Below are 22,830 nucleotides of genomic sequence, written 5' to 3'. Positions count from 1 at the left end.
ATGTTGTATTTAAATTATATTTTATAAAAAAATAAATTTTTTTATTACAATCGTATGTTAAACTTTGATTTCTATGTCTAATTTTAATACAATTTTAAATAAAAATGAAAATAAATATATTCGTTAAAATTATTATTTATTTTAAATTTTATTATTGTTAAAAACAAAAGTGAATTTTTACTTTTTTTACCCGGTTGCTCAAAGCATTATGTATTTTATTTTATTTTATTTTTTTTACATTTTAACAGCGCTGCGTGCTTTTGAAGAAAAACAAAGCTAATGGCTTTCTTCTTACGCGAGGGAGGTCGATCTCCCAGAGAAGTAGAAGAAACGATGAGCACGAGTCTCCATTTAGAAGCAAATGCCTCGCCGGAAGCCCTATTCGCCTCCGTTGATATGGGCACTAATTCTTTCAAGATGATCATAGTCCGTGCAGATCACTCTGGCAGGTTTTTTGTGATAGACAAGCTCAAAGATTCCGTTGTCTTATCTCGCGAGTCTTCTTGTTCTATCTCCGCCCAATCCCAGCTCCGTGCTCTTCAATCCCTGCGAAAATTCAAGCGCCTAATTCTCTCTCACAATGTACCTCCCAGACAAACCCGCTGCGTAGCCACCGCAGCAGTACGAGAAGCCGAAAATAGGAGAGAGTTTGTCGAGTCTGTGTTTGAGGACGTCGGGTTCCACGTCGATGTATTGTCCGGCGAAGACGAAGCAAGGTTAATTTATCTGGGTGTGCTTCAGTTTTTGCCGATTTATGAAAATCGTGTGTTGACTGTGGACATAGGAGGTGGGTCTACTGAATTTGTTATAGGGCAGTACGGTAAAGTGAAATTTGCGGTTTCTTTGCTGTTGGGTCATGTGATTCTAACTCAGAAATTTGTTAAAAATGGCGATGAAATGCTGAGAATGAGGGAGCATATCAGGATGGTTCTTGAGGAATCGGGGTTGGTCGAGAAAGTGAGGGAGCTTGGTGGTTTTGATGTTGCTGTTGGGTCTTCTGGTACGATAAGAGCTATTGAGAAGGCAGTTTTTCACGGGTTTGCGAGAGAGATAGCCTCTGATAATGAGGTGCCTGTTGGGGAGTGTAAGAGGGATTGGAGGTTTAATAGAGGAGAATTGAGAAGTGTTGCAGAAAGGTTATGTGGAGGAGGAGGAGGAGGAGGAGGAGGAGAGGGAGAAATTATCAGGAGAAATGGGTTTTTCAAGAGGAGATCAGAGTTCATTGTTGCTGGTGCAGTTTTGTTGGAGGAGATATTTGAAGTTCTTGACATTGAGGAAATGGTGGTTTCTGGATATGCATTGGGTGAGGGTGTCATAGCTGAGACTTTGGCTAACGTTTTCGATGGCAATGAGTTGAATGCCAATGCCAGGTGGCAGTCTGTTGTACGACTTGCTACTAGGTTCAACAGCAAGAAAAGGATGAAAGCTGCGGCACAATGTGCCAGGATCGCAAGGGTATATTGAACTTTTTAGGTCTTCATACTTTCGGACATGTTTATCTCAAATTGTAAAGTAGTTTTCTGAATATGCTACAGGAAATTTTTGAAGGAATTAGAAAGTCCAATGAGCTTGCTAATAATCAAGTTAAATTTAGAGTCTCCTTGGATGCAAAGGACCTTGAATGTCTCGAAGCTGCTTGTTTGCTTCACAATATAGGGGCCTTCACAGGTCAAAAGGGTTACCACAAGCAATCTTATCATATTATTATGGTGGGTGCAGCGCTCTCTTTTCCTTCATGAGCTTTCATTCGTATTCAGAATATGGTAATACAACCACAATAATTGTTGAGGGCTTGCTGTAAAAGGCAACTCATGGAAATTGAGTCATGTAGAGACTCGTAAACTTAGGTTATTCTCTGAACAAATCCCAGAATAATGTGGAATTCATTTTTAAGTCTACATCTTTAGTTTAACTAGGAGTAGGTGTAAATTGTATTAGGGTGATAAAAAGATTTGAATAAATATAGAATTTCATATGGATTATATAAGACATTTCAAATTACACAAAATTAATGCACTTCAGAAAATATATTGTTCCAATTCCAAATGAACTCAATCCTTATCCATTTAAATCTTCCTGTTGACATAAATCCGTATTTTGTCCATAAATTATGCACCAATTTTGGATTTGTCCCAAACGTAGCTTTAGGAAAATAGTTTGTGGGCAAGGCTATGCTATTTGAATATGCATAGAAACGGCACATTGTAGGTTCATAGGAGAAAAAAAATGGCTTAGGGAATTATAGAAGTTTTGAACTTCTTGCATGAAGCACTGCTTCAGTTATGTTAAATTCGTTATTAATCACCGTGATCTGTTTTATATAGAATGGTGATCATCTTAATGAATACAGTGGTGAGGAGCTCAAGGTATAATATCTACACTTTAATAGCCCTCTTTTCTTAGTATTCTAATGTCAAAACACATCAATTATGCCCTCCCCTCAGCATACTCATGGCAAAAGATGGTCAGTTTTATTTTTCCGCCATTCAATTTACAGATTATAGCTCTTCTTGCAAGACATCACAGGAAGAAATTTCCAAAGTTTGATCATCCTTCTATGAATGATTTTCCTAATGAGGTAGTTAACATGTTTGGCCTTTCTTGGTGGTGCTAAAGTAATTCATTATGTTCTTAACATATTTTCCTTGTTTCATATTTGATCACAGGTTAAGCTGAAATTCAGGTTTCTTTGTGTAATTATACGCATGTCTTTTATATTACAGCAGAGCAAATGCGTGAACTTCCAAGAAATGAAATTTTCACAATCTTGCCAAGGTTTCAAATTGGTATGTCAGTTCTAATTTCTTAATTTTGATAGTGGGGTATTTGAATTAATATTGAAAAGATAGCTTCAGAAGTGTGGTTATCACTGGTACATATCCAAAAGCAACTATTTAATGAATGATGTACGAAGGAATTTGAGGTCTTATCCCCACAGCATCTGGCCTAAAAACTAATGTGTGTATGATAGATGGCATGGTGAGCAAAATTACTGGCAATAGAAAGGGATTGAGGGGGCAGAGGGAAGTTGTCAGGTTGAATGTAGCGATATCTTGTGATACCTGGACAACTCCATTTCCAATACCTTAGCCAATTGCATGGAAAAATTCCATTGTCTTTCCACTTTTAACTGTTATGAGTACAAGTTTCATGTTGAAAGAGTGATGTAATGGTAATTATGTTGGGGTTTCATTTTAATTTTAGCTATGCTCGAGTTTGCTCTGCTGGTGCTCCTAGTGTAATAGGCTATGAATGCTGCCTAAGGCACACATCCTTGTGCTAAAGATTTTCTTCGCAGGTGTTTAAGGAACTTGAAGACCAATTTCTTTTGCCTGGTTCCAAACAACCTGTGGTAGAGATCATTGAGACAGAATTAATGCAAGAGTTAGAACATTTTAAGAAGGTAGTTTTGTGTTTATGAATGTTGGTTTTTTCTCTTTTCATTTTCACCAAGAATTTGCAAAATCTATCCTTGTAGTTGCTATAATTTACACTCGCAGGTTTTCAAGCAGGACTTCTTGATTTTAACTTCAGAATAATGAGAATGACGAAATTGGTTGTGGATGAGATGTCAGCCATTCTATATACCAGGTGGCATAGATGGTTTTAATTTGATACACTTAAGAAACAAGTTACTTGGTATGTTGGTATTATTCTTTTTCATGGGAACTGAGTTTCATGGTTGATTCGATAAATTTATTCTATTGTCAAGTTGTCTTGTGGAACATCCTAATATGTGTATTTCATTGGCCTTACTCATGACATTGATAAGCATACTTCTCATGGTTTATATTCTACCTTTATTTTAGGCTGTTTTTTTTTTTAAATGAAACCTTTAAAATAGACTTTTATGACCTTTGGGATCGATGTCAGGGTTCTCTCCTGTCTTTATAGCTTTCTATCTCTGTTTTTCCTTGAAATTTACTTCGGTTGCTATTGAATTAATAGAATTTCATGCTTCCTAATGTTTCTTGAAGCAAAAAGAGAAAGAAAAAAGGTGCAAAAAGTCCTGTTTAATAAAAGTGAATGATTAATCAGTTATTTCTCTCATGTCCCAAGACATACCAATAATAGTACTAGTGGTTCCTAAAGGTAACTTATTTGAATAACTAGTCGGATCGTCATATTCAATGTAAAACTTTCAGGAAAGACCCATCATTTGACTTGATTAGTGGCTCTTTGTTTTTCAAACTGAATGGTTTCATTTTTGTAAATTTCCAAGTAGAAAGATGTTTGAGATTTCATGTTGATTCATTTTGTTTTATATTTTTCAATTTGTTGACATCTGTCTTTGGATCCTTTTAAGTGATAAAATCTTTATTTTGTTGCTACTTATATGCAGTCCTGTGCTCGGATCTGGTGATCCAGTCAACAAAATTCTGAATGATTTATTCTCAGTGTCACTTAACTGCAGGCACCATGACCTTAGTGGCTTTGTTTTGTAGTAAGTTCCCAGTATACCCTCGCTCAAGGCATCAGCCAGGTAAATTCTTAGTAAGATTGAAAGATCTAGATTCACAATGCAAAATGCCTTGTCTTCATTATTTTCAGGCTTGGGTAGTGCTATTTATAAGCATTATACTTTGAACCTAGATAACTGAAATCCTATGAGCTTGTAATGTTTTTCGCCATTCATTGATTAATTTCTGTGCAGGTCTTGTTCTGAAGTATCTCCCAGGCGGCAGACATGTGCTTCACCTGTTTGTGTATTTGACATATCAGTGACTGGCAAATTTTGAATCAGGTCTGATGAAAGCTTGAATTATTGGTCTCTACATCTGGTGTACGGTAACATGGTCTGCAAATTGCAGTGTTCCACGGAGAGCCATGTCATGTTGATTTGTAAGTGAAGGCAGGAGTGGACACCAGAGACAGGTTTATTTAGTAAGATTGTTCTGTTCATTATGAAAGCCTCTATGTTTGTTTCTAGATGTACTACTTCTGACGGCAACAAAGCATTAACAGCACCTATTGCCTACAAAAAATTTTACAATTCCTTGGTTAAAAATCAATTCGCCGCAATGTCACGATGTTGCATAGCTGTTGGAATTCGGTTCAAGACATTCATCATCAAAAGGGTAAAGATAAAAATGCATTGTGGTTGAACCCCTCTGTCATAGAAGGTAAGGTTGGCCGATAATTTTCTGCAGTACCAATACTAAGTATCAATATGGGTTCTTTTATGGCTGACTTAGAGGCATTGTGTCTTTACATAACTTTCAAATATCTCTTAGTAATTCAGCAACTTTTGTATGGTTATTACTTCGTATCTTGCGGTTTACAAACAATGTTAAGTATTTATTATAAAATTATTGAACGACCGTGTGAAGTATTATAGATTTGTGGCGGAAGTATTGTGCTTTCCAGATTTAAGGCTTTTGCCTATTTGGGTGCATATGGAAATCGGCTTTCGCAACCATAAATTTGTGCGGATCAAATTGTGCGTTGAGTTCGTATAAAAAGGATATAATAGCAGGGGAATGCGAATTATTATGTTAAGAATATCTATAACTCAGAATGGCATAATATTCTCATTTGAGTTTTGAGTGTTATCATTAATTTTAGTAGACTATGAACAAGAACAGTATTTCCTTAACTGGTAAACAATGGTTTATCATAAATTTTACAAGAATCATAAGGTAAATATTACAGTGAAGAAGATGGGTCATAAAAGGATCTTTCTCTAATATATAAAAGAATGAGGATTGCATTAGAGTATAAGAATAACATAATTAAAGATCATCTCTGTGCGCGTGTATCCCTGCAAGATAATTTGAATAATACCCCATAAAAGAAGTCACTTCCATACCATAGATTCTCAGAGATAATAACTCAGCAGTCTCTACTTTACTGATGAATCTACAAATTTAACCAAGCTCTCCCTTTGGGGTAATATTTTCACGGCATTACAGCACGTAGTAATTTGATTTTACAGCACAAATTTATGAAGAAGAGGCCTATTCCCTATTTTAAAATGTTCAAAAGATAAGCTGCCAGCATTTCGTTAATCGAACTGAAATTCAGAAACTACGTTCGATTCGACTATCTGTTATTTAGTCGAATAATTAGTATCGATCTGAATCTGATTCTTAGTAGAAAGCTTGAAAATTTTACCCAAAAAATCTGTGCGCACTGTAGCACTGTGCGCAGATTAGTCTCACGCCAGAGTGGTGAATGAGACAGGAGGCTTGCTCGGTTTTTAGAGAGAAAAACAAATTTGACATTTTGGGTTAAGATCTGGTGGGCCAACGACCACCGTAACATTGCCCTTTTTAGACTGGACCATTTATTTCTCTTTTTTTTTTTTTTTTTTTTTTTTTTTTTTTTTTTTAAAAGTACAAATTACTTTTGAATGCAATATTTATTTCTAATGGAATTGCAGAGTTGCAGTTTCAGACTCCGGATGACAGAGAACCGAGAGGGAGAGGATAACGGAAATATATTTCTTGAAGTAAGTTTGATGCTTCAATTGCAAAATTTAGGATTACGCTACTTGGTTGCTGAGAAAACGAATGTAAAGAACGCAAGATTTTTGTTAAATACTTCTCAAGGACCTTATCCCGTTTCAAATTGAACAGTTTCTTTTGATAACTGAGTTGCTTATTCGTTCTAATCTTTCCACTGCCTCTTCAAGCTCCAAGTTATCAGGATTTCTGGTTGAGCTTGCTTTGCTCTTGTTTCATTCATTTGGTTTATAACCAAACAGGTTAAAAATAGTAAGTTTCAAGTTTCTCCAAGTGCTTAAAACTGTTGCTCTAGTTTAACTGCTTGGTAAGTTCGCCTTTGGTTCTCATTAGAGCGGCTTACTCCTTTTATGTTTAATATCGTTTTTGTTTATATCGATGCTGTTAGTGCATTTATCATATGTGGTAAACTGTACATGTGCCGTTTGTGTGGTTGCTGCGAAAACTTTAAAGAAAAGAAAGTGATAGCACAGTCAGCTTCCATATGCGATTTATATGCTTTGGAGGTGTCCGAGTTTCTGGTGTGTAGCCAATATTAAACTCTTGAGGTAGGAGAGGTACCTGATCTCTCAATGTACCTAACTTACTTCTGTTCAGCTCTCTAGGAATCAATAAAAGAGTACCTCGAGTGCGTAGGCAATCATGCTATTTCAGGCAAACTGGTGGTGGTGAGTAATCTTGGTACGTAGAGAAATCAGAAGAATAGCTGCTTAGTTAGAGTCAATTCTTCCATTAGTACTCTGGCTAAAAGAGCAATTAATCTGGTCAGTGGCTGGGTGGAGAAGCGCTTAAGTTTATGCTTAGATGCTGCTTTGCTTGCTAATTTATGTTATTTGAGTATTTCCTTGAGTTTAAGCAGGGTTGAGGTGAATATCAGAGAATCAGCTGATACAGTCTATGATATTGTAGGTGTTCAAAAAGAGTGTCTATTAGTTGTCAAGATTTGTTGGGCTGATACTCTCTTGTTTCCATGTTCGGCAGGTATTACTTCAAAGTTCAATTGCCACGTAGCTGGACTTCTTTATGTTTGTTGAAGTTATTAATCTTTTGCCTTCTTCTTCCAGATTAGCTCTTTAATTGTCAGTGTTTCAACTCCTTTTATGAGAGAGTTCTTGATCTTAGATTGGTACTGCATTTGGTATCTCAGAGATTATCTTTCGTATACAAGATTGTTAGTCTTAATCATTGAGATAATTGTCCAAAAATTACATGTTCCATGAGATAATTTGGTATAAGACTCTTTAATCCTATTTGTTTGTTTGTTTGTTTGTTTGTTCTTTTTTTTTTTTATTAGGATTACTGTTGCATCTTGCTCTCATGGGCTTGGAAGAAGAAGTTCTCAGAGAACAGCATAGTGAAATGGAAACTTGCCGTGCGTGGACTCTTTCTGTGCATGCCTTTTCTGATCTGACCTATATTTCTCCAGTTGTTTTTATTTACCTTCTGAAGGAATGTTATATTCATGGTATCTCTTTCTTTCATCCACAGCCTCTCCTACTGTTTTCTCGCATAATGCTCTTTTCTTTTAGTCTAGCTCTTTTGTAAATAGTTTGTCAGAAAAAAAGCTAATTCTTCTGTAATAAAATGAAGTATATCGAAAAGGTATCTCCTTCATTCTATTTTTCTGAATTTTAGCCTTTGGAGGAGTGAAATTTTTCTATCTCACATTAGAACTTTGGCATTTCTGGTACTTCACTCACTGCTTTCTTCAGTCTTTTTGTTTACTGATGAATTTATTTGCAGGCACATGTAAGGCAAAAAAGAAATTCTGCGCTCTCCAACACCAAGTCCATCAAGTACTTTTTAATGCGCCACAGCCTGGGGCTGCTACTTTTGTTGTTCAATGTCTCTATGTTCTTCCTATATTTGGAGTGTATTCTGAAGGCTTCAGTCACTTGATTATATCTGCGCTTCGTCGGTTCCTTAAGTCAGCAACATCACCTACAGATTCTTTGAGGGCAAAAAAATTAGCTGCCCAATTATTTGTAGATATTGCAGGAGGCACTCTTGACCATGATGAAAGGCTAACTTTGAAGATAGTTGAAACTTTTGACATTGACTTGTCAAGCATTGATGAAGTCATTTGCCAATTACAAGCTCAGAACTGTTGTAGATTTGACAGTGCAAAAGCGTTTGTTGAGCAGTATATTTCAGGATTGATAGATTCAGAGTCATATATGACAGCAGTTACACTATTAGAACGATTTTCCATCCGACAGTCTGGGCGGTCTTTTTTCCTCGAAATGATACAGAAGAAAGAATTCGGAGCAGCAGAGAAGTGGGCGACTTTTATGGGGAAGCCAATGTTATGTGAACTGGTTGAGGAGTATTCTAAAAGGAACCTGCTAAAGAATGCTTATGAGACTATAAAGAAAAACAATCTCCGGCAGGATTTTCCTGAAATTTATCACAAGTGCAAAGAAAAGTAGCTTCATGTCTTCAGTTTTATTTATTTGTTTTTCGTTTATGTTATGGTTTTAGAATTAAGCTCCACAACTTCACCTCGTGCAACATAAAAAGATCAAGGGGAATGATAACAGCACTTTCTTGACATGTAGTTTACTCAAGAATCTGGCAGAAAAAGCATGCTGGGATGTTGCCGAAGCCAAGACAAATGGTGATCGACAACTACTATACTATTTGGTAAGAGAGTTTCTTTTATATCTTCTAAGGACGATTCCTTGGTTTACTTTAACTTAAGTTGATGCAACATTCCAAGGTAGATTGTTGACATTTTATTTCATTTTTAAAGATTTCTGTTTTATGCCTGTTCAATTTCTAGTGCACATTAAGATGTTTGGCTGGTCTTCCTGAATGGCTAAAGGTTCTTGCATTTATTTAAGATGGATTAGACTGAACCCTGAGTAATGTTTTAATTATGTGCTCTTAAACTTATTTTTCATGGTTTTATTTTTGATATAAAGTTAAAACAAAAGTTGGTTTTCTAGAATGAAACGGTATCTCCTACTACGTCTCCTATTAATTATCAGTTTTCTAGCATGTAGTGCTAATAGGTTCAGGATTTTAAAGCATAGCAGTAATCAGGCTAGCTGAAGATTCAAATAACTCTTTTCACTTCTCATTTGCTTAAAACTTCCTTTATTCAAATGGGTATACAGTGAACCTGATCATGCTATGCATTCTCAAGACCGCTCGAGATGTGGTTCTGCAAAAAAAAAAAAAAAAAAAAAAAAGAGAAACTTCTGATACTTTCTTTCTTCTCTGTCCAAACTCACATCTATGGTCGCTGTACTATTTAGACTTGGCTTCATTTCTTTGGCTTCTTTTGAATATTTCGCAAACAGTTGCTGGATCTAATAGAACATGAGGTGGGTTAGGTTGAAATTAATCAAGCAAGTGATAATTGATGGTATTTTTTCTATGGCTCTGGAATTTTACAAGAGAGGAGTCCGGATTTAAGTATTTTTGTCCTTTTTTTTTCTTGCCAGGCTTAAAATGTGATGGGAACACATTTTTATCCATGCTAGTCATTTTTTTATAGCTATGCAGTTGTTTTTACAGTGTTAATTTCTTAATCTTAAGGTTTATTTAGCAATGGAAGCTGGTTACTCAGAGAAGGTTGATGAACTTTGTAATCGATATTCACTTGAAGGTTATGAGATGTCAAAAGGTATGCCCTTTCTCCATTAAGATATTAACCTAGAAATATATGAATACTTCTTGTACATAAAGAAGGTAGGATTTGATTTTCCTGAGTCTGCTTGAAAGAGCATGTTTTCCAAACTTTTCTGATGTAGACTAGCTGGGACCTTGGTCATATATGTTGAGATGTGTCTCATGTTTTAGATATTTTACCATATTTGTTTAGTTGTCTTTGTTAAGTTACACCTTGCACAACCTCACCTGTTTGATGATGCTAATTTGCATTCTGTCAATAGAATGTTAAGATTAAGTTAATTCCTTAGATCTCTCATATTTACAGATTTTACCATATTTGTTTAGTTTTTTTTTTTATAAATAAAAAGTGCTAATGTGGTATTATAAACATAGTACCAAAAGGGGTACTGTCCATGTAACTAAATTTACATTCTAGTAAGGGTATCAATGACAATCCCAAAATCTATTCCACTCATCATGCCATGCCCCAATAACATATTCCCAAAAAAATGAAGCCACTTTTCTCTCAATCTATTCACCAGATTTTCCGTTCCCTAAAAAACTCTAAGGTTTCTGTCTTTCCAGATGATCCACATCATCGTGAGAGGAATCAAATTGTTGCAATCATTTTCAAGCCAGAACCCACTCCATGCCCATATTTCTTCTTTGACGGTACCCAGCCACTACCCAATTTAGCCTCAGAAGCCCATACACCATGGTCCATAGTTCATAAGCCACAGGGCACCACAAAAGAAGATGATTACAGGTCTCTTTAGCTGACAAACACATGTAACACCTGTTGGCAATAAAATGACCCCTCGAGGCTAATTTATCTTGTGTCAAAATACATGCCCTAGCTGCCCCCGATGCAAAGAAACTAGTCCTAGGAGTAACTCTAGAATTCCAAATCTGTTTTGCTGGAAAGCTAGAGGTTCTATCACCCCCTTCTCACCCCTAATGTAGCAGTAACTCTTTGCAGAAAACTCTCCATTTTGATTCAGCCTCCATTTCAAACAGTCAGCAGAATTGTTCAGTTTCTGCATTTTCAGAATACATAGCAAATTCTGGTAATCCTGGATTTCTCAGTCGTTCAAATTTCTACAAACATTCACTTCCCAACACATCATATTTGTTTAGTTGTATTTGTTAAGTTACACCTTGGACAAACTCATCTGTTTGATGATGCTAACTTGCATTCTGCCAATAGAATGTTAAGATTAAGTTAATTCCTTAGATCTCTAACTTGCGTTCTGCCAACAGATTTTACCATATTTTTCAGTTTGCTCCTGTTGTTACGGTCCTGGCTAATTTATCTAGTTATTGGTCTTGAAACATAGAAATTATTAGGATCTCTGTGACGTTTTTATGTTTTTCTGCCCATCCCTATTTTTAATCTAATCTAAGGCTCATAAAAAGAGAACCCTATATCTCTTGAATAAAAAAATACCAAACACTTTAACATACTTCTTCATTATAGTGCTGGCCAAAAAGAGAGCCCAGTTTTATTTCGCAGAAGGGACAATTATGGTGGAAGTTTATTTCTAGATCTACACATAACTGCTCATAGTCTTATCATAGACTTATTCTCTTTTCCTATCTATCAGACTTGTATAGTAAACATATTACACATCAGCTCATGACAGCAACTACACACATAACATGATATTCCAGTCCCTATACATGAATTTATGAGTTACATAATTTTCTTTTTCTTCCTTTATACCCTTTATCAAAAGGAATTAATTTCCCACTTGTGGAGTTTCTGACATCTTGACTAAAGGTACATGATATTATTTGGCCAACTTTACTGTTATTATGGACATATCATTTGTCTTAAGTGGTTGTTCAGTGTCATTGTTGTTGTGTAATTTGGCCTTTTTTTTAGCTGTGCTGTTTCCAAGTTACAATGTGCAAGACAAGCTTTCTTTATTTATTTAATTGTGAATCTCGAAAAGACAAAAAACGTAGACAACTACTGTTGTGATTTTTTTCAGAAGCTGAGGCCACTTTGCACAATAGCTGGTTTTTGCATCTTGATGAATTGACTAGAGAAGGTATTGCTTGGGTTGATGAAGTTGACAGTTTGCATATTGCAACATCTTACATCGAGGAATGCAAAGTTGTGGGCATTGATTGTGAATGGAAACCCAACTATGTGAAAGGACACAAACCAAACAAGGTACTTGCTCATTAATCACATCTAATTTCCTGGGATCAATCTTTTCCTGTTTGTCTACTTTAATTTTTCTTTTCAAGTGGGGAAAAGAGTTTACTTTTAGATGTGATTGGTGAATATCGCAATCATGCTATTAACTACTGGGATATGTTCTTGGCAGTTTGGATTATATGTTATGCCATCTAGAGTATTTTTGTTTATTGAAATAAGTTCTCATGTCTCAGGTTTCTATAATGCAAATTGCTTCTGATAGGAAGGTTTTCATCTTTGATCTAATAAAGTTATCCCAAGATGCTCCAGATAGTCTAAACAACTGCTTAACACGCATTTTGCAGTCATCTGGGATTCTAAAACTTGGTATAAGACTCTTTTATATTCCAGGGAGACGATCCCTTTTGTGCTTTTACTTCAATGTGGCTGCACCAATTTGCAGGTTATAATTTTCAATGTGATGTGAAGCAACTGGCTCATTCGTATGGAGACTTGAATTGCTTCAAGCATTATGAAATGCTACTTGACATCCAAAATGTGTTCAGAGAACATCAGGGTGGTCTGTCAGGACTTACAAAGGTGAGAAACCATAATGATTAGTCACACATGTTGGTGTGTGAGTCCTCTTTCCATCCCTCTGTCTCATGGTGTTGTCTATTCTTATTCAGAAAATATTGGGGGTAGGGTTGAATAAAACAAGACGAAATAGCAACTGGGAACAAAGGCCTTTGAGTCAGAATCAGGTATATAACAATTACCTTTCCTGCATGCCATTGCTTACGATGCTGTTGGGAAGATGGCTTGAGTTTTTGTCTATATCTTATCTCATGTCTAAAAAAGACCTGGATTTCTTTTCATACGGTTCAAATTTGGATGTAAACATTTTGTTGTGTTTGGGCCCTAATATATAATACATAAGTAGGTAGAGATTTATTGAATATATGAAGCGTAGTCGGGATAGATGATATCTTGTTGCTTATAATTGAGCTTTTACACTCTTGTTGCTTTGAGAATTTGACATGGAATATCATGGTATTTCCATTTTTAAGAAGTTCATGAGTTTGAATGGACTGTATAGTGACCCATAACTGAAGTTTTGAAGTCTAAAATTTATTCATATTTTTCAACAAGATGCTGAAAGTAATATGTTTTGTGCAGCTGGAATATGCCGCACTTGATGCTGCAGTACTTGTACACATATTCAACCACATTCGTAATGGGTCTCAACGCACAAACTTTTCCGAGGGACATGAGAAAATTGAGTGGAAGTCTCACATTGTAAGTATAAATGACAGTTCCATCAGAATTTCTGTTTACTATCTTTATGTGGTTTCACTGTGCATCTCCGTAGATCCTTTCTTATTTTGATTGTTGATGTAGGTTTCACGCATGGATTACTAGAAGACCAATAAGAGACGATGCAGAAGCAGAGGCAAACGGAGCATTTGGCCATCTACTCCTCTCTATGCATTACCCCACATTCATCTGTAAATAATTTTTCTTGAGTGGATTTCTGCCTCATGAAAAGGTTGCAGGTTCTTTCTCTGCAAACCAAGAGGCAAAATTAGAGGGAGCTGTAGCTGCAAATTTCTGGACTAGTATCTGAGGCAACATTGACAGATTCGCAGTTCTGAATGAAAAGGGTTTACCTATGTACTTCAAAGGTATCATAATTTCAATCTTTTTGCCATTAGATCTATCAGTGTTGCAACTAATTTCATATAGTTTGACGCTTAAATTTTGGTTTTGCTGAATTTTCATTGAAACTAAACATACGTGACAATAAGCTAGGCTGTTCCTTCAGTTGTGTCTCTTCTCATTTGCACAATGCATTATTACTTGTTAAACATCATGGCGTATGGAAGTCTACTTTTAACTATGGGAATGGTTTGTGCTTGGGGGTGGAGCGGTCCTATGCTGGTTTTCTCTATATTACAAGGGACAGTGTTACAGAAGTTTAGATTAGTAACAGTAATTACATATTAATTTTTAAATTGCTTGATTATGAGTTTTAACTTTCTTTATAGGGCTAAAAATTAGTACTTATAAATAATTAGTAGTTATTACTATTACGACTTTTCAGTTCCATTTCACCAAATTGGTGATTTTATTAAGAATAAGATGCTTGGACACGTATTCCAAAGGCAAAGGAAAAAAGACAAACGAAGGACACACTTGGACAACTACATTTCTTTTTTATTATGCCCACTGATTTTCTCTTCCCAATTCTACCCATCTCAACAATAAAAACGTCTCTTGGTTATTTATTAACCCCCTCTCTTCTCCATAAAAACTGGGTAGGGAGATATAATAACACCAACCCCTAAATTAAGCCATCTCTATCTCTCTTTGTCTCTCAATTTTGATTGAGTGACATATATCTTAGAGATGGAGTTCCGGCCAACCAACACCTACCAATCATACAGAGGTGGCCGGAGTCTCCAAATCATTGATCCGACCTCCTTGAGTTCTGTAAATAGGGTGTACGTTGGGAGGTCGTCGCAGGATGATTTTCCCTACAGACACTTTGGTGGTAATCATCATCATCATCATCATCATCATCATCATAAGCCAAACAAGCTGGCATCAGCAAAATCGTCATCAAAGGGGTTTTGGAATTCTAAAGAGCTTAAAAGGAAGAAGAGAGTCGCAAAGTACAAGTTTTATGCCGCGGAAGGGAAGGTTAAGGCATCTATCAAGAAAGGGTTTCGCTGGATCAAGTTGCAATGCTCTAAAATCATAGGTATTGCCTAGAGAGAAGAAGAGATTCAAGAACGTATAAACATGATATGTAAATGTACATATACATGTCAGAAGGTTGGTTATCTATATATATATATATATATATATATATGATACTCGGGTGGCTTCTTGTTGATGATGATGATGATGATGATGATGATGATGTTAAACATTGCAGGTCCAGGGTTTGATTTCTAAGGTGCTGAAATCTCTGTTCTGTCTTGTTTTTTACCTTGATTCGAGAAAAACTTCCCGGTCAATGAAACTAACATGCATTTGCATGAATTTGGATATCATAATCGTGCATATTAACATGGATGTACGTATCGTATATGATTTTATGATATATTTATATTTAACGAGGGTCACCCTCTTTTGTCTTTTGTTGGTTTTTTCCTTCAATTTGGTATCATCTCTTAATTAAATTTAAATATATATATATTTACATTTATCTTTTTGTCGAAGACTTTTCTTAGTATTAATATTCTCGTATTTGAATTCTCTCCTTCGGCTATGTTTAAGACTAGTGAATTATTTTTTCTTCGTTCTTGCTTTAATTAAGAGATGATAAAATTTATATTGAAAAATAACGAAATTGATTTTCTGGGTAGTTGTAATTGAAACTTTTTAAGAAGTTGTAATTTACCATTGAAAGAATTATCTCAACAAAATGCTACACCTATATAATTAGAAGAAGACTCCAACATTTCCTATTAACAATAATACCAAAAGCAATCTGCCCAAAAAATTAATGCCAACATGATATTTCAATAAATAATTTAAATAAAATTCATAAAAACTAATTTAAATTTCGTTATTTATACTTACATATTATTAATATTATTTCACTGTCTACGTAAAAACAAAATTAAACTAAGAACATAGATTGGAGGTTTCCTTAATAAGCGATCGGCCATGTTTATGGATATGGACATTGGGCTTGGTGGTTTCCGTATCATTCTTCTTTGCCAAACGGTGTCGGATTGGGGTAAAGTATGAGCGTCTCCCTTGTATAAAATGGCGCCGTTCTCCCGCACCCAATACCCTAGAAAGTGGGCGGGTTGTTTTCCGTTTTCTAGGCCGATAACTTTCAAAAACTTCGAGTTTGCAGCGCGGGAGAAAACCAACGTTTTTTGAAATCGAAATACGGCTTCACCATTCTCAGGAATGGAGGATCCCGATATGGAATTGGAGAAAGCCAGACTCATTAGCTTGGCGCTCGATTTTGGTTTCGACGAGGAATTGGCAAAGAAATGTTTAGATCGTCTGATTTCTCTCTACGGTACTTGCTTTCTCTGTGACTCTATCATGGAGAAATGACTTGTTATTGGTTTTAAAAAATTAGTTTGATTATTTTTCCAATTTCCTTTTGTACAGTTTTAATGGGTTTGTGTCTTTGAAATTGTATGAAATGGACGTTCATTTGCAATGGTCTCCTCCTGCTTTCTACAGTTTTTAATTTCTGCTACTCTGCCCTGTCTTATGGAGATTGAAATGGGATCTGGTTTTGAGATATGAAATGTACAGCCATTGAGATGGGTTCTTCAAGCTTAAAGCTATTTATATATTTATATGTGTGTAATGTATGTATATATTTCTAAAACTAGAGAAGTTCAAATCAATGGCTAATGGCCAGATGTTGATGGTTTGTGTGACAAAAGGTCTGATTTGTTAATGTTGTCATCTTTTCCGGTTTCTTGTTCTTCCTTTCTAAAACTTTTCGTTAAGGTGACGATGGCCGGGATTTTATCACTGTGGAGCACTGCGGTGATGACTTTATTGCTTCAATGGCTGAATCTATGCAAGAAAATGAGGACTGGGATGATTTAGAGGCTCTGGAATCAGAAGCTTGTGGAACTTTGAGTGACTTGTTTAACAAAGATATTCCTAAAAACAATGAAGGTGAAACTAGTCCACGTGCTGGAAGCCATATCTGCATTATAGATGATTCACCTGAACCCAAAAAGTGCTATAACTCTATGGAGTTGGATTCTTCTAGCGGTGGCGAAGACACAGGTTTAAGAATTCTAAAGAAAAAGGATAAAAGATCTGCACAATCCAGTTTGGGAAAACGTCCTTCAAAATCTGCGGTAAGAAAGATTTCCAGCAATCATTCGATGAGTCAATGTTACCTTCTGCATTGTAGAAATCCAATATTTTGGCATCTGGGTGTAGTTACACAAGGGGTTTTGGTGTCTGAATGTAGTTTAAGATATGTGATTGTTCTAATAGTTCTGATATTTTTTTGGGCAGCAAACTGTCAATATCTTAGATCCTGAATTAGAGATGGAGAAGGGTTTGAGTAAGAATAAGAGAAATTACATAATGTGTAGAGAATTGACAATGTCAATAATTTTCATTCAGTTTTTCTTTGAACCAAACAATTACAAGCACTAGCTTTTATAGCTGATAACAAACTAATTGAAGGTAATTCTTAGCTAATTATCACTAATCTCAAAACTTCAACTAATTATTTCTAATAAATTCTAACCATTAATTAAATTTGGGACTTGATGAAAACATGGTTTTGTTAATCATGAGGTCTGAATGTATAAGTACTCGTATATGCTTGTGTATATCAGTAAGTGGAATTATGAGTTGAAAGTAGGTCTGCATACTGAAGTATTTTGTTTTCTGAAGGACTCTATGAATGGTATCACGCAAGATCCAGTTTCATTGATTTCCAATAAGAAGCAGTTTCAGACTCCAAAGTTTGAACATGAGACTCTCAGTTATGAACAACTACAGGCTCTTGATGATTTTGAACTAGCAAATGTTGTAATATTTGGAAACAAGGTTTTCCGTCCATTGCAGTATCAGGCTTGTAAAGCATCTGTGGAAAAGCAGGATTGTTTCGTTCTCATGCCAACTGGAGGTGGTAAAAGTCTGTGTTATCAGGTATATTCCTCTCCTTAGAATCCATCTAGTTGTTCTTGTTCGGATAAGCAGCATCATGGCTTAAACTGAAGAAAAGACACACACACACACACATCAGGATTTGAACCTGAGCATCTGCACTTCTGCTTTGCTACAAATGCATGCCATTTTCTTCAAGGTATTGGACAAAGAAGGTTGGCTGTTTTTTTTTTTTCATCTCTTGTGAAGACCCAAAGACATTGTGGTTGTCAAATAATCAGATAACTAGATTTTCTCTAGGCTGGTTTTTCCTTCCTCTGTTGATTACATAATTCTAATGTCTGTTACTTGATGCTTTTACAGCTTCCTGCGACTTTGAAACCTGGTGTTACAGTGGTGATATCTCCTCTACTTTCCCTCATTCAGGATCAGATAATCACATTGAACCTCAAATTTGGAATACCAGCAACTTTTCTGAATTCTCAACAAACCAGTTATCAAGCAGCTGCTGTTGTTCAAGAGCTAAGGCAGGTTAAACTAATATATTTTCGAAAGCTTCTTTAAGATAGTTAAATAATTAATATATTTCGCAGCTAAATGTAAGCAATACTGTGTTTTTTTTTACTGTTACAATTGACTCGAAAATGTCAATTGAAAACAAACTATCTTTTTAAATTCGAAATGCTCCATTTTTTATTAATTTCACATGCTCGCTCTATTTTTATTTTCTCAGGAAGGATAAACCATCGTGTAAGCTCTTATATGTGACTCCTGAAAGGATTGCTGGAAATGGATATTTTTTTGAGATACTAAAATGCTTGCATCAGAAGGTACCTCCTTTTTAAGCTTCTGTTGGAATATAGTTTTTTTTTGTTCTCTGTTTGAATATAGTTGAAAGGTGCTGTGGTGTAAACTTTAGAAAATCTTGTATTGATATGATAGTTGCTTTACTTGAATTGCAGAGACAACTTGCAGGTTTTGTTGTTGATGAAGCACACTGTGTGAGGTATGTTCTTTCCTTTACCATAGTTATTAGTTTTAGAGGCATTATCTATTCCAACTCTGACACGTACAAGTAATCCCTTCATATTCCAGTGGATCTATGTTCATAAACTACTGACTCCTTTTTTTAATATATAAATAAGTGGGAAGCTTGGTAATTTAGCTGTTTATAATACTGCTTCTAGTTAACTTCTTTTTTTTTCAATTCTAATTATGGTTTCCAGCCAATGGGGGCATGATTTCCGACCAGATTATAGGGAATTAAGATGTCTTAAGCAGAACTTTTCAGATGTTCCAGTGATGGCGTTAACTGCCACAGCAACTCAATCTGTTCGTGAGGTAAGAAGATAATGACCTTCAAGTTTTTCAGTCTGATGGTTATCTTATACCAATTTAATTTTTGCAGGACATTCTTAAAACTTTAAGAATTCCCCGTGCTCTTGTCCTTGAGACAAGCTTTGATAGGCCCAACTTGAAATACGAAGTAATGGGGAAGAGCAAGGATCCACTGAAGCAACTTGGACATCTTCTAAAAGATTGTTTCAAAGATCAGAGCGGAATTGTATATTGCCTTTCAAAAAATGAATGTGCTGAGGTATCAAAGTTTCTGAATGAAAAATGCAAGATTAAGACAGTATATTACCATGCTGGTTTGGCAGCTAGTCAAAGAGTTGCTGTTCAGAGAAAATGGCATACAGGAGAGGTTCATATTGTATGCGCTACCATTGCTTTTGGGATGGGAATAGACAAACCAGATGTGGTATGTACAGATAAGGTCTTTCGTTTCTCTTTTTGATTCCTCGTCTTCTACAACATTGAAAAGAATGAAAGCTACGGTATTGATTTGTTAACATAATGGCCATTTAGTCCAGCTGTAGGATAGTTAAGAAATTTGTTTTGATGCAAGCCTTTTTCATTCTTTTCAATAGCATGATAAATCTTCATACATGCATCAATGTGCCAACAGCAAGAATAACACTTTTTTAAAGTTTTTGGATGTTATAAGAGTGATGTAGTCATGTAGACCCATTTATTTAAAGTATATCATACCTATTTGTGTATTATACAGATGTGATTTTTCAGAGAGTATTTCTTTTTCATTTAAAAATGATTAACCTACAATAGTCATCCTCGCTGTATATTTCTTAATTTCTTCCATCAGTGTAGTTTCTTCATTATTTCTTTTTTTTTTTTTTCCAAATGATATTTTTGCTTTTGATTAAAAGTAAGCCAATTTTTTTAATCTCTTCAGCGTTTTGTTGTCCACAACACAATGTCCAAATCGATCGAGAGCTATTATCAGGAGTCGGGAAGGGCCGGAAGGGATAATCTTCCTGCTGTATGTATTTGTTTATACCAAAAGAAGGATTTTAGTCGGGTTGTATGTATGTTACGGAACGGGCAACGCAATAAGAAAGAAAGCTTTAAGAAGGCAATGGCTCAAGCTCAGAAAATGCAACAGTATTGTGAACTTAAGGTACATAAAACAGTTATTCCTACAACTATGCTAGAATGAATTCCATGTCATTTATGGCTGAAAGTGAAGTTTGTCCATGAGAATATGTATTATCATGCTTTCTTACTTTGAATTCTTCAGGCTGAATGTCGGAGACAAACCCTGCTTGAGCATTTTGGAGAGCGTTTTGACCGTAAAGCATGCAAATATGGTTCCAGTCCATGTGACAATTGTCTCAAGGCTTCCCTATGAGCACATGCCAGTTTGTCTATACATGCGGCTGAGGTATGCCCACCCTTCCCTTAGGGGCCACTGCCCCCTATTCTCTTTGTTGCCATTACTTTTTTTTGACACATGGGCAAAGCACAAGCCACGAGTACTTGAAATCTACTTGGAAGATCAAAAGACACTACAACCTATTTCATCCAAACCTTGGTTCAACCCATTAAAAAGCTCAAGTAGCCTGGGAGATAAAATGTTTATTTAAACATAAACCCAGATACACATTTCTTTCGATCACACCACCTATAGCATTCGTGGCATCTTTTTTTTTTTTTTTGTATCGAAATGTTCTGTACTATATATGTATATATATGAAGTATTGTTTTCAAGCGGGCTTTAATTTTCCAGTCTTTTTTTTCCTTGTGGTGGGGATTAAGATTTTAAGGATGAAGAGACAGTGCATTTTTTTGCTTGGCTGGACTGATGTAATGTGTTCAAACTTTGTTTTCTACATTTTATCTGAAATCCATTAGTGATAAAATGTATGTAAATAGGGTTTTGTCGCATCTAATTACAGTTCAATTAGATGGGTCCTCTCTGTCTCTGTCTCTGTCTCTCTCTCTCTCTCTCTTTCTCTGCAGAGAAAGTACCCGCTGACACATGGTTACAGCTTCGGATCTGATGATTACAATTCTGGCATATAATGCTTGGCAGTCAAGTAAGTTCAGCCTGCCGGTGACTTCACATACTCTGTTCTAATTGATTATGGTCTCCTGAACATAGAATCACTCTCGTTTTGGTTAGAGCTTTGACCATCCTAATGGGGTGGGGGGGGAGGAGAAATCCTAACCTAGTGTTGGAAAAATCTTTTTAAATATGAAATTTATATCATGCCTTGGTTCAAAATAAAGCCATGATATTCAGTAAAAATAGATCTGAACTATTAATTTACAAAATGAACTGGTGCAGTCCGGATTTGATGCAACAAATTTTATGGTTAAAATAGATCAGAATATCATTACCCATTTATTTATTTATTTTTTTTGTTTCTCGTATCACGTTGCCGATTGTGAGGTCAACAAAAAAATCTTTAAGATCTAAAATCTCTAAAAGTAGACTTTTTTGGAGGAATATTTGACCCAAAAAAAAAAAAAAACTTCATATCACATGCAACCACCATGCGATTAATGTGATAATTATCTCAGACTTATGAGAAAATGTCTTAATTTAATTTTAAGTTATATAATCGACATGTCAACAGCCCTTTATTCCACACTTTTGCTTTAAGTGGACTTTTCTTATACTTGATTATAATAAGATTAACTTAATTAATTTATTAAAAAGGTGAAGTTAATTAATTTTGAATAAACTGGTTAATCTGATTTCGTAATTATCATTTTGTTTCAAAAATTTGCCCGATTAAGTTTGATTGGATGTGTATGACATGTTGATCTCCCCTTAATTTTGTATCTAAATTTTCCGTTAATTTCGCAATTTGAAGTAAGACCAAGTTTTCCTTCTTATTTTTTTCACCCAAAAAAGACAAGAAAAGATGAAATCAACGGTGGATTTGGTAGTTTGTACTTCACTGTTCTTTGAGGAAAAACAATACACACACACACACATGTATATATATATATAAAATAAGAAGATATAATGACGAACAATACAGAGGGTGTTATTGTTTGCTAGTTAGATTAAACACCGTGAAATTTTTTGTTTGTTGGGTTGTTTTTTATTCAAATTTATTTTATTTATACTCTATTATTAGATATTGATTATTTAGTGTGTATTATTTAGTCGTAATTTATATATTTAATTTGTTGTACTTTTATTCTATCTGCATATAATTTTATTCTATAAATTAAAATTTTAAAAATCTAACTTAATTGTAAAGTCTCTCATTATATTTAAACAAAATATAAAATATATTGATACCATCTTCTTAGATTACCAAAAGGGTAGTTATAGTGTGATTAACTGTTTAGAAAATAATTCTTATCTAGGTTTAAAACCAAGAACAAAGAAGAGTTTTTCTTGAGAATAATTTTCATCAGAGATAAAAATGGGATAAATCCAAAAGGGGAAAAGAACAAGTAAATGGAAGGTACAAACTACATAATCATCAAACTTTAGGGCAAAATATTTGAATTCTAATGATTTTTCCCAAGTGGAGCCCATTGATTTGTTGTGAGTTATGGGTAAAATACCCAAATCACACGGTTAAGAAACCGCCCACTTCGCTTGGCTAAAAATAAAAATGGCAACTTTTTTATTTTTCTTAATAATTTCACAGGACCAGC

The 22,830-nt window shown here is 35.2% G+C and overlaps 3 protein-coding genes across 24 annotated transcripts; all 3 read left to right on the top strand.

Annotated features, from left to right (window-relative positions):
• Positions 1-251: 251 nt before the first annotated feature.
• Positions 252-5,317, top strand: LOC110815309 (Ppx-GppA phosphatase). 12 transcript variants are annotated; one of them, XM_022043034.2, is made up of 9 exons: positions 252-1,455; positions 1,536-1,709; positions 2,325-2,366; positions 2,498-2,578; positions 2,667-2,786; positions 3,299-3,403; positions 3,501-3,591; positions 4,415-4,483; positions 4,655-5,317. In XM_022043034.2, the coding sequence occupies exons 1-7, from the start codon at positions 280-282 to the stop codon at positions 3,537-3,539; spliced, it is 1,737 nt and encodes a 578-aa protein (XP_021898726.1). In that variant the 5' UTR covers positions 252-279; the 3' UTR covers positions 3,540-3,591; positions 4,415-4,483; positions 4,655-5,317. The 12 variants fall into 12 exon arrangements, with proteins under 12 accessions (XP_021898726.1, XP_021898728.1, XP_021898725.1 ...); XM_022043036.2 differs by having other exon boundaries at positions 4,343-4,483; XM_022043033.2 differs by having other exon boundaries at positions 3,501-3,639.
• Positions 5,318-6,379: 1,062 nt separating this feature from the next.
• On the top strand, positions 6,380-13,916 carry LOC110815311 (Polynucleotidyl transferase, ribonuclease H-like superfamily protein). Of its 8 annotated transcripts, none has more exons than XM_088214793.1 (12): positions 6,385-6,451; positions 7,446-7,499; positions 7,759-7,929; positions 8,208-8,889; positions 9,023-9,107; positions 10,008-10,095; positions 12,077-12,261; positions 12,483-12,615; positions 12,692-12,828; positions 12,918-12,992; positions 13,408-13,527; positions 13,630-13,916. In XM_088214793.1, exons 3-12 carry the CDS (start codon positions 7,782-7,784, stop codon positions 13,648-13,650), a joined length of 1,674 nt encoding a protein of 557 aa, XP_088070919.1. In that variant the 5' UTR covers positions 6,385-6,451; positions 7,446-7,499; positions 7,759-7,781; the 3' UTR covers positions 13,651-13,916. The 8 variants fall into 8 exon arrangements, with proteins under 8 accessions (XP_021898742.1, XP_088070919.1, XP_088070918.1 ...); XM_088214792.1 differs by lacking the exon at positions 6,385-6,451 and adding an exon at positions 6,484-6,716; XM_088214791.1 differs by lacking the exon at positions 6,385-6,451 and adding an exon at positions 6,484-6,716 and having other exon boundaries at positions 7,446-7,543.
• RECQI1 (RECQ helicase l1) lies at positions 13,774-21,131 on the top strand. 4 transcript variants are annotated; one of them, XM_088214785.1, is made up of 11 exons: positions 13,774-13,913; positions 16,720-17,081; positions 17,632-17,889; positions 17,987-18,046; positions 18,211-18,378; positions 18,585-18,677; positions 18,810-18,853; positions 19,074-19,188; positions 19,256-19,609; positions 20,102-20,326; positions 20,447-21,131. In XM_088214785.1, the coding sequence occupies exons 1-11, from the start codon at positions 13,901-13,903 to the stop codon at positions 20,555-20,557; spliced, it is 1,803 nt and encodes a 600-aa protein (XP_088070911.1). In that variant the 5' UTR covers positions 13,774-13,900; the 3' UTR covers positions 20,558-21,131. The 4 variants fall into 4 exon arrangements, with proteins under 4 accessions (XP_088070911.1, XP_088070912.1, XP_088070909.1 ...); XM_088214786.1 differs by lacking the exon at positions 13,774-13,913 and adding an exon at positions 15,003-15,190; XM_088214783.1 differs by lacking the exon at positions 13,774-13,913 and adding an exon at positions 15,885-16,273.
• The last annotated feature ends 1,699 nt before the right edge of the window (positions 21,132-22,830 follow it).

The sequence above is a fragment of the Carica papaya genome, chromosome 3 (genome assembly GCF_054855325.1).
Source record: "Carica papaya isolate Zhongbai chromosome 3, ASM5485532v1, whole genome shotgun sequence".
Classification (NCBI taxonomy): Eukaryota; Viridiplantae; Streptophyta; class Magnoliopsida; order Brassicales; family Caricaceae; genus Carica; species Carica papaya.
Note: the sequence above shows the minus strand (reverse complement) of the source record. Positions and strands in the feature narration are given on the sequence as shown.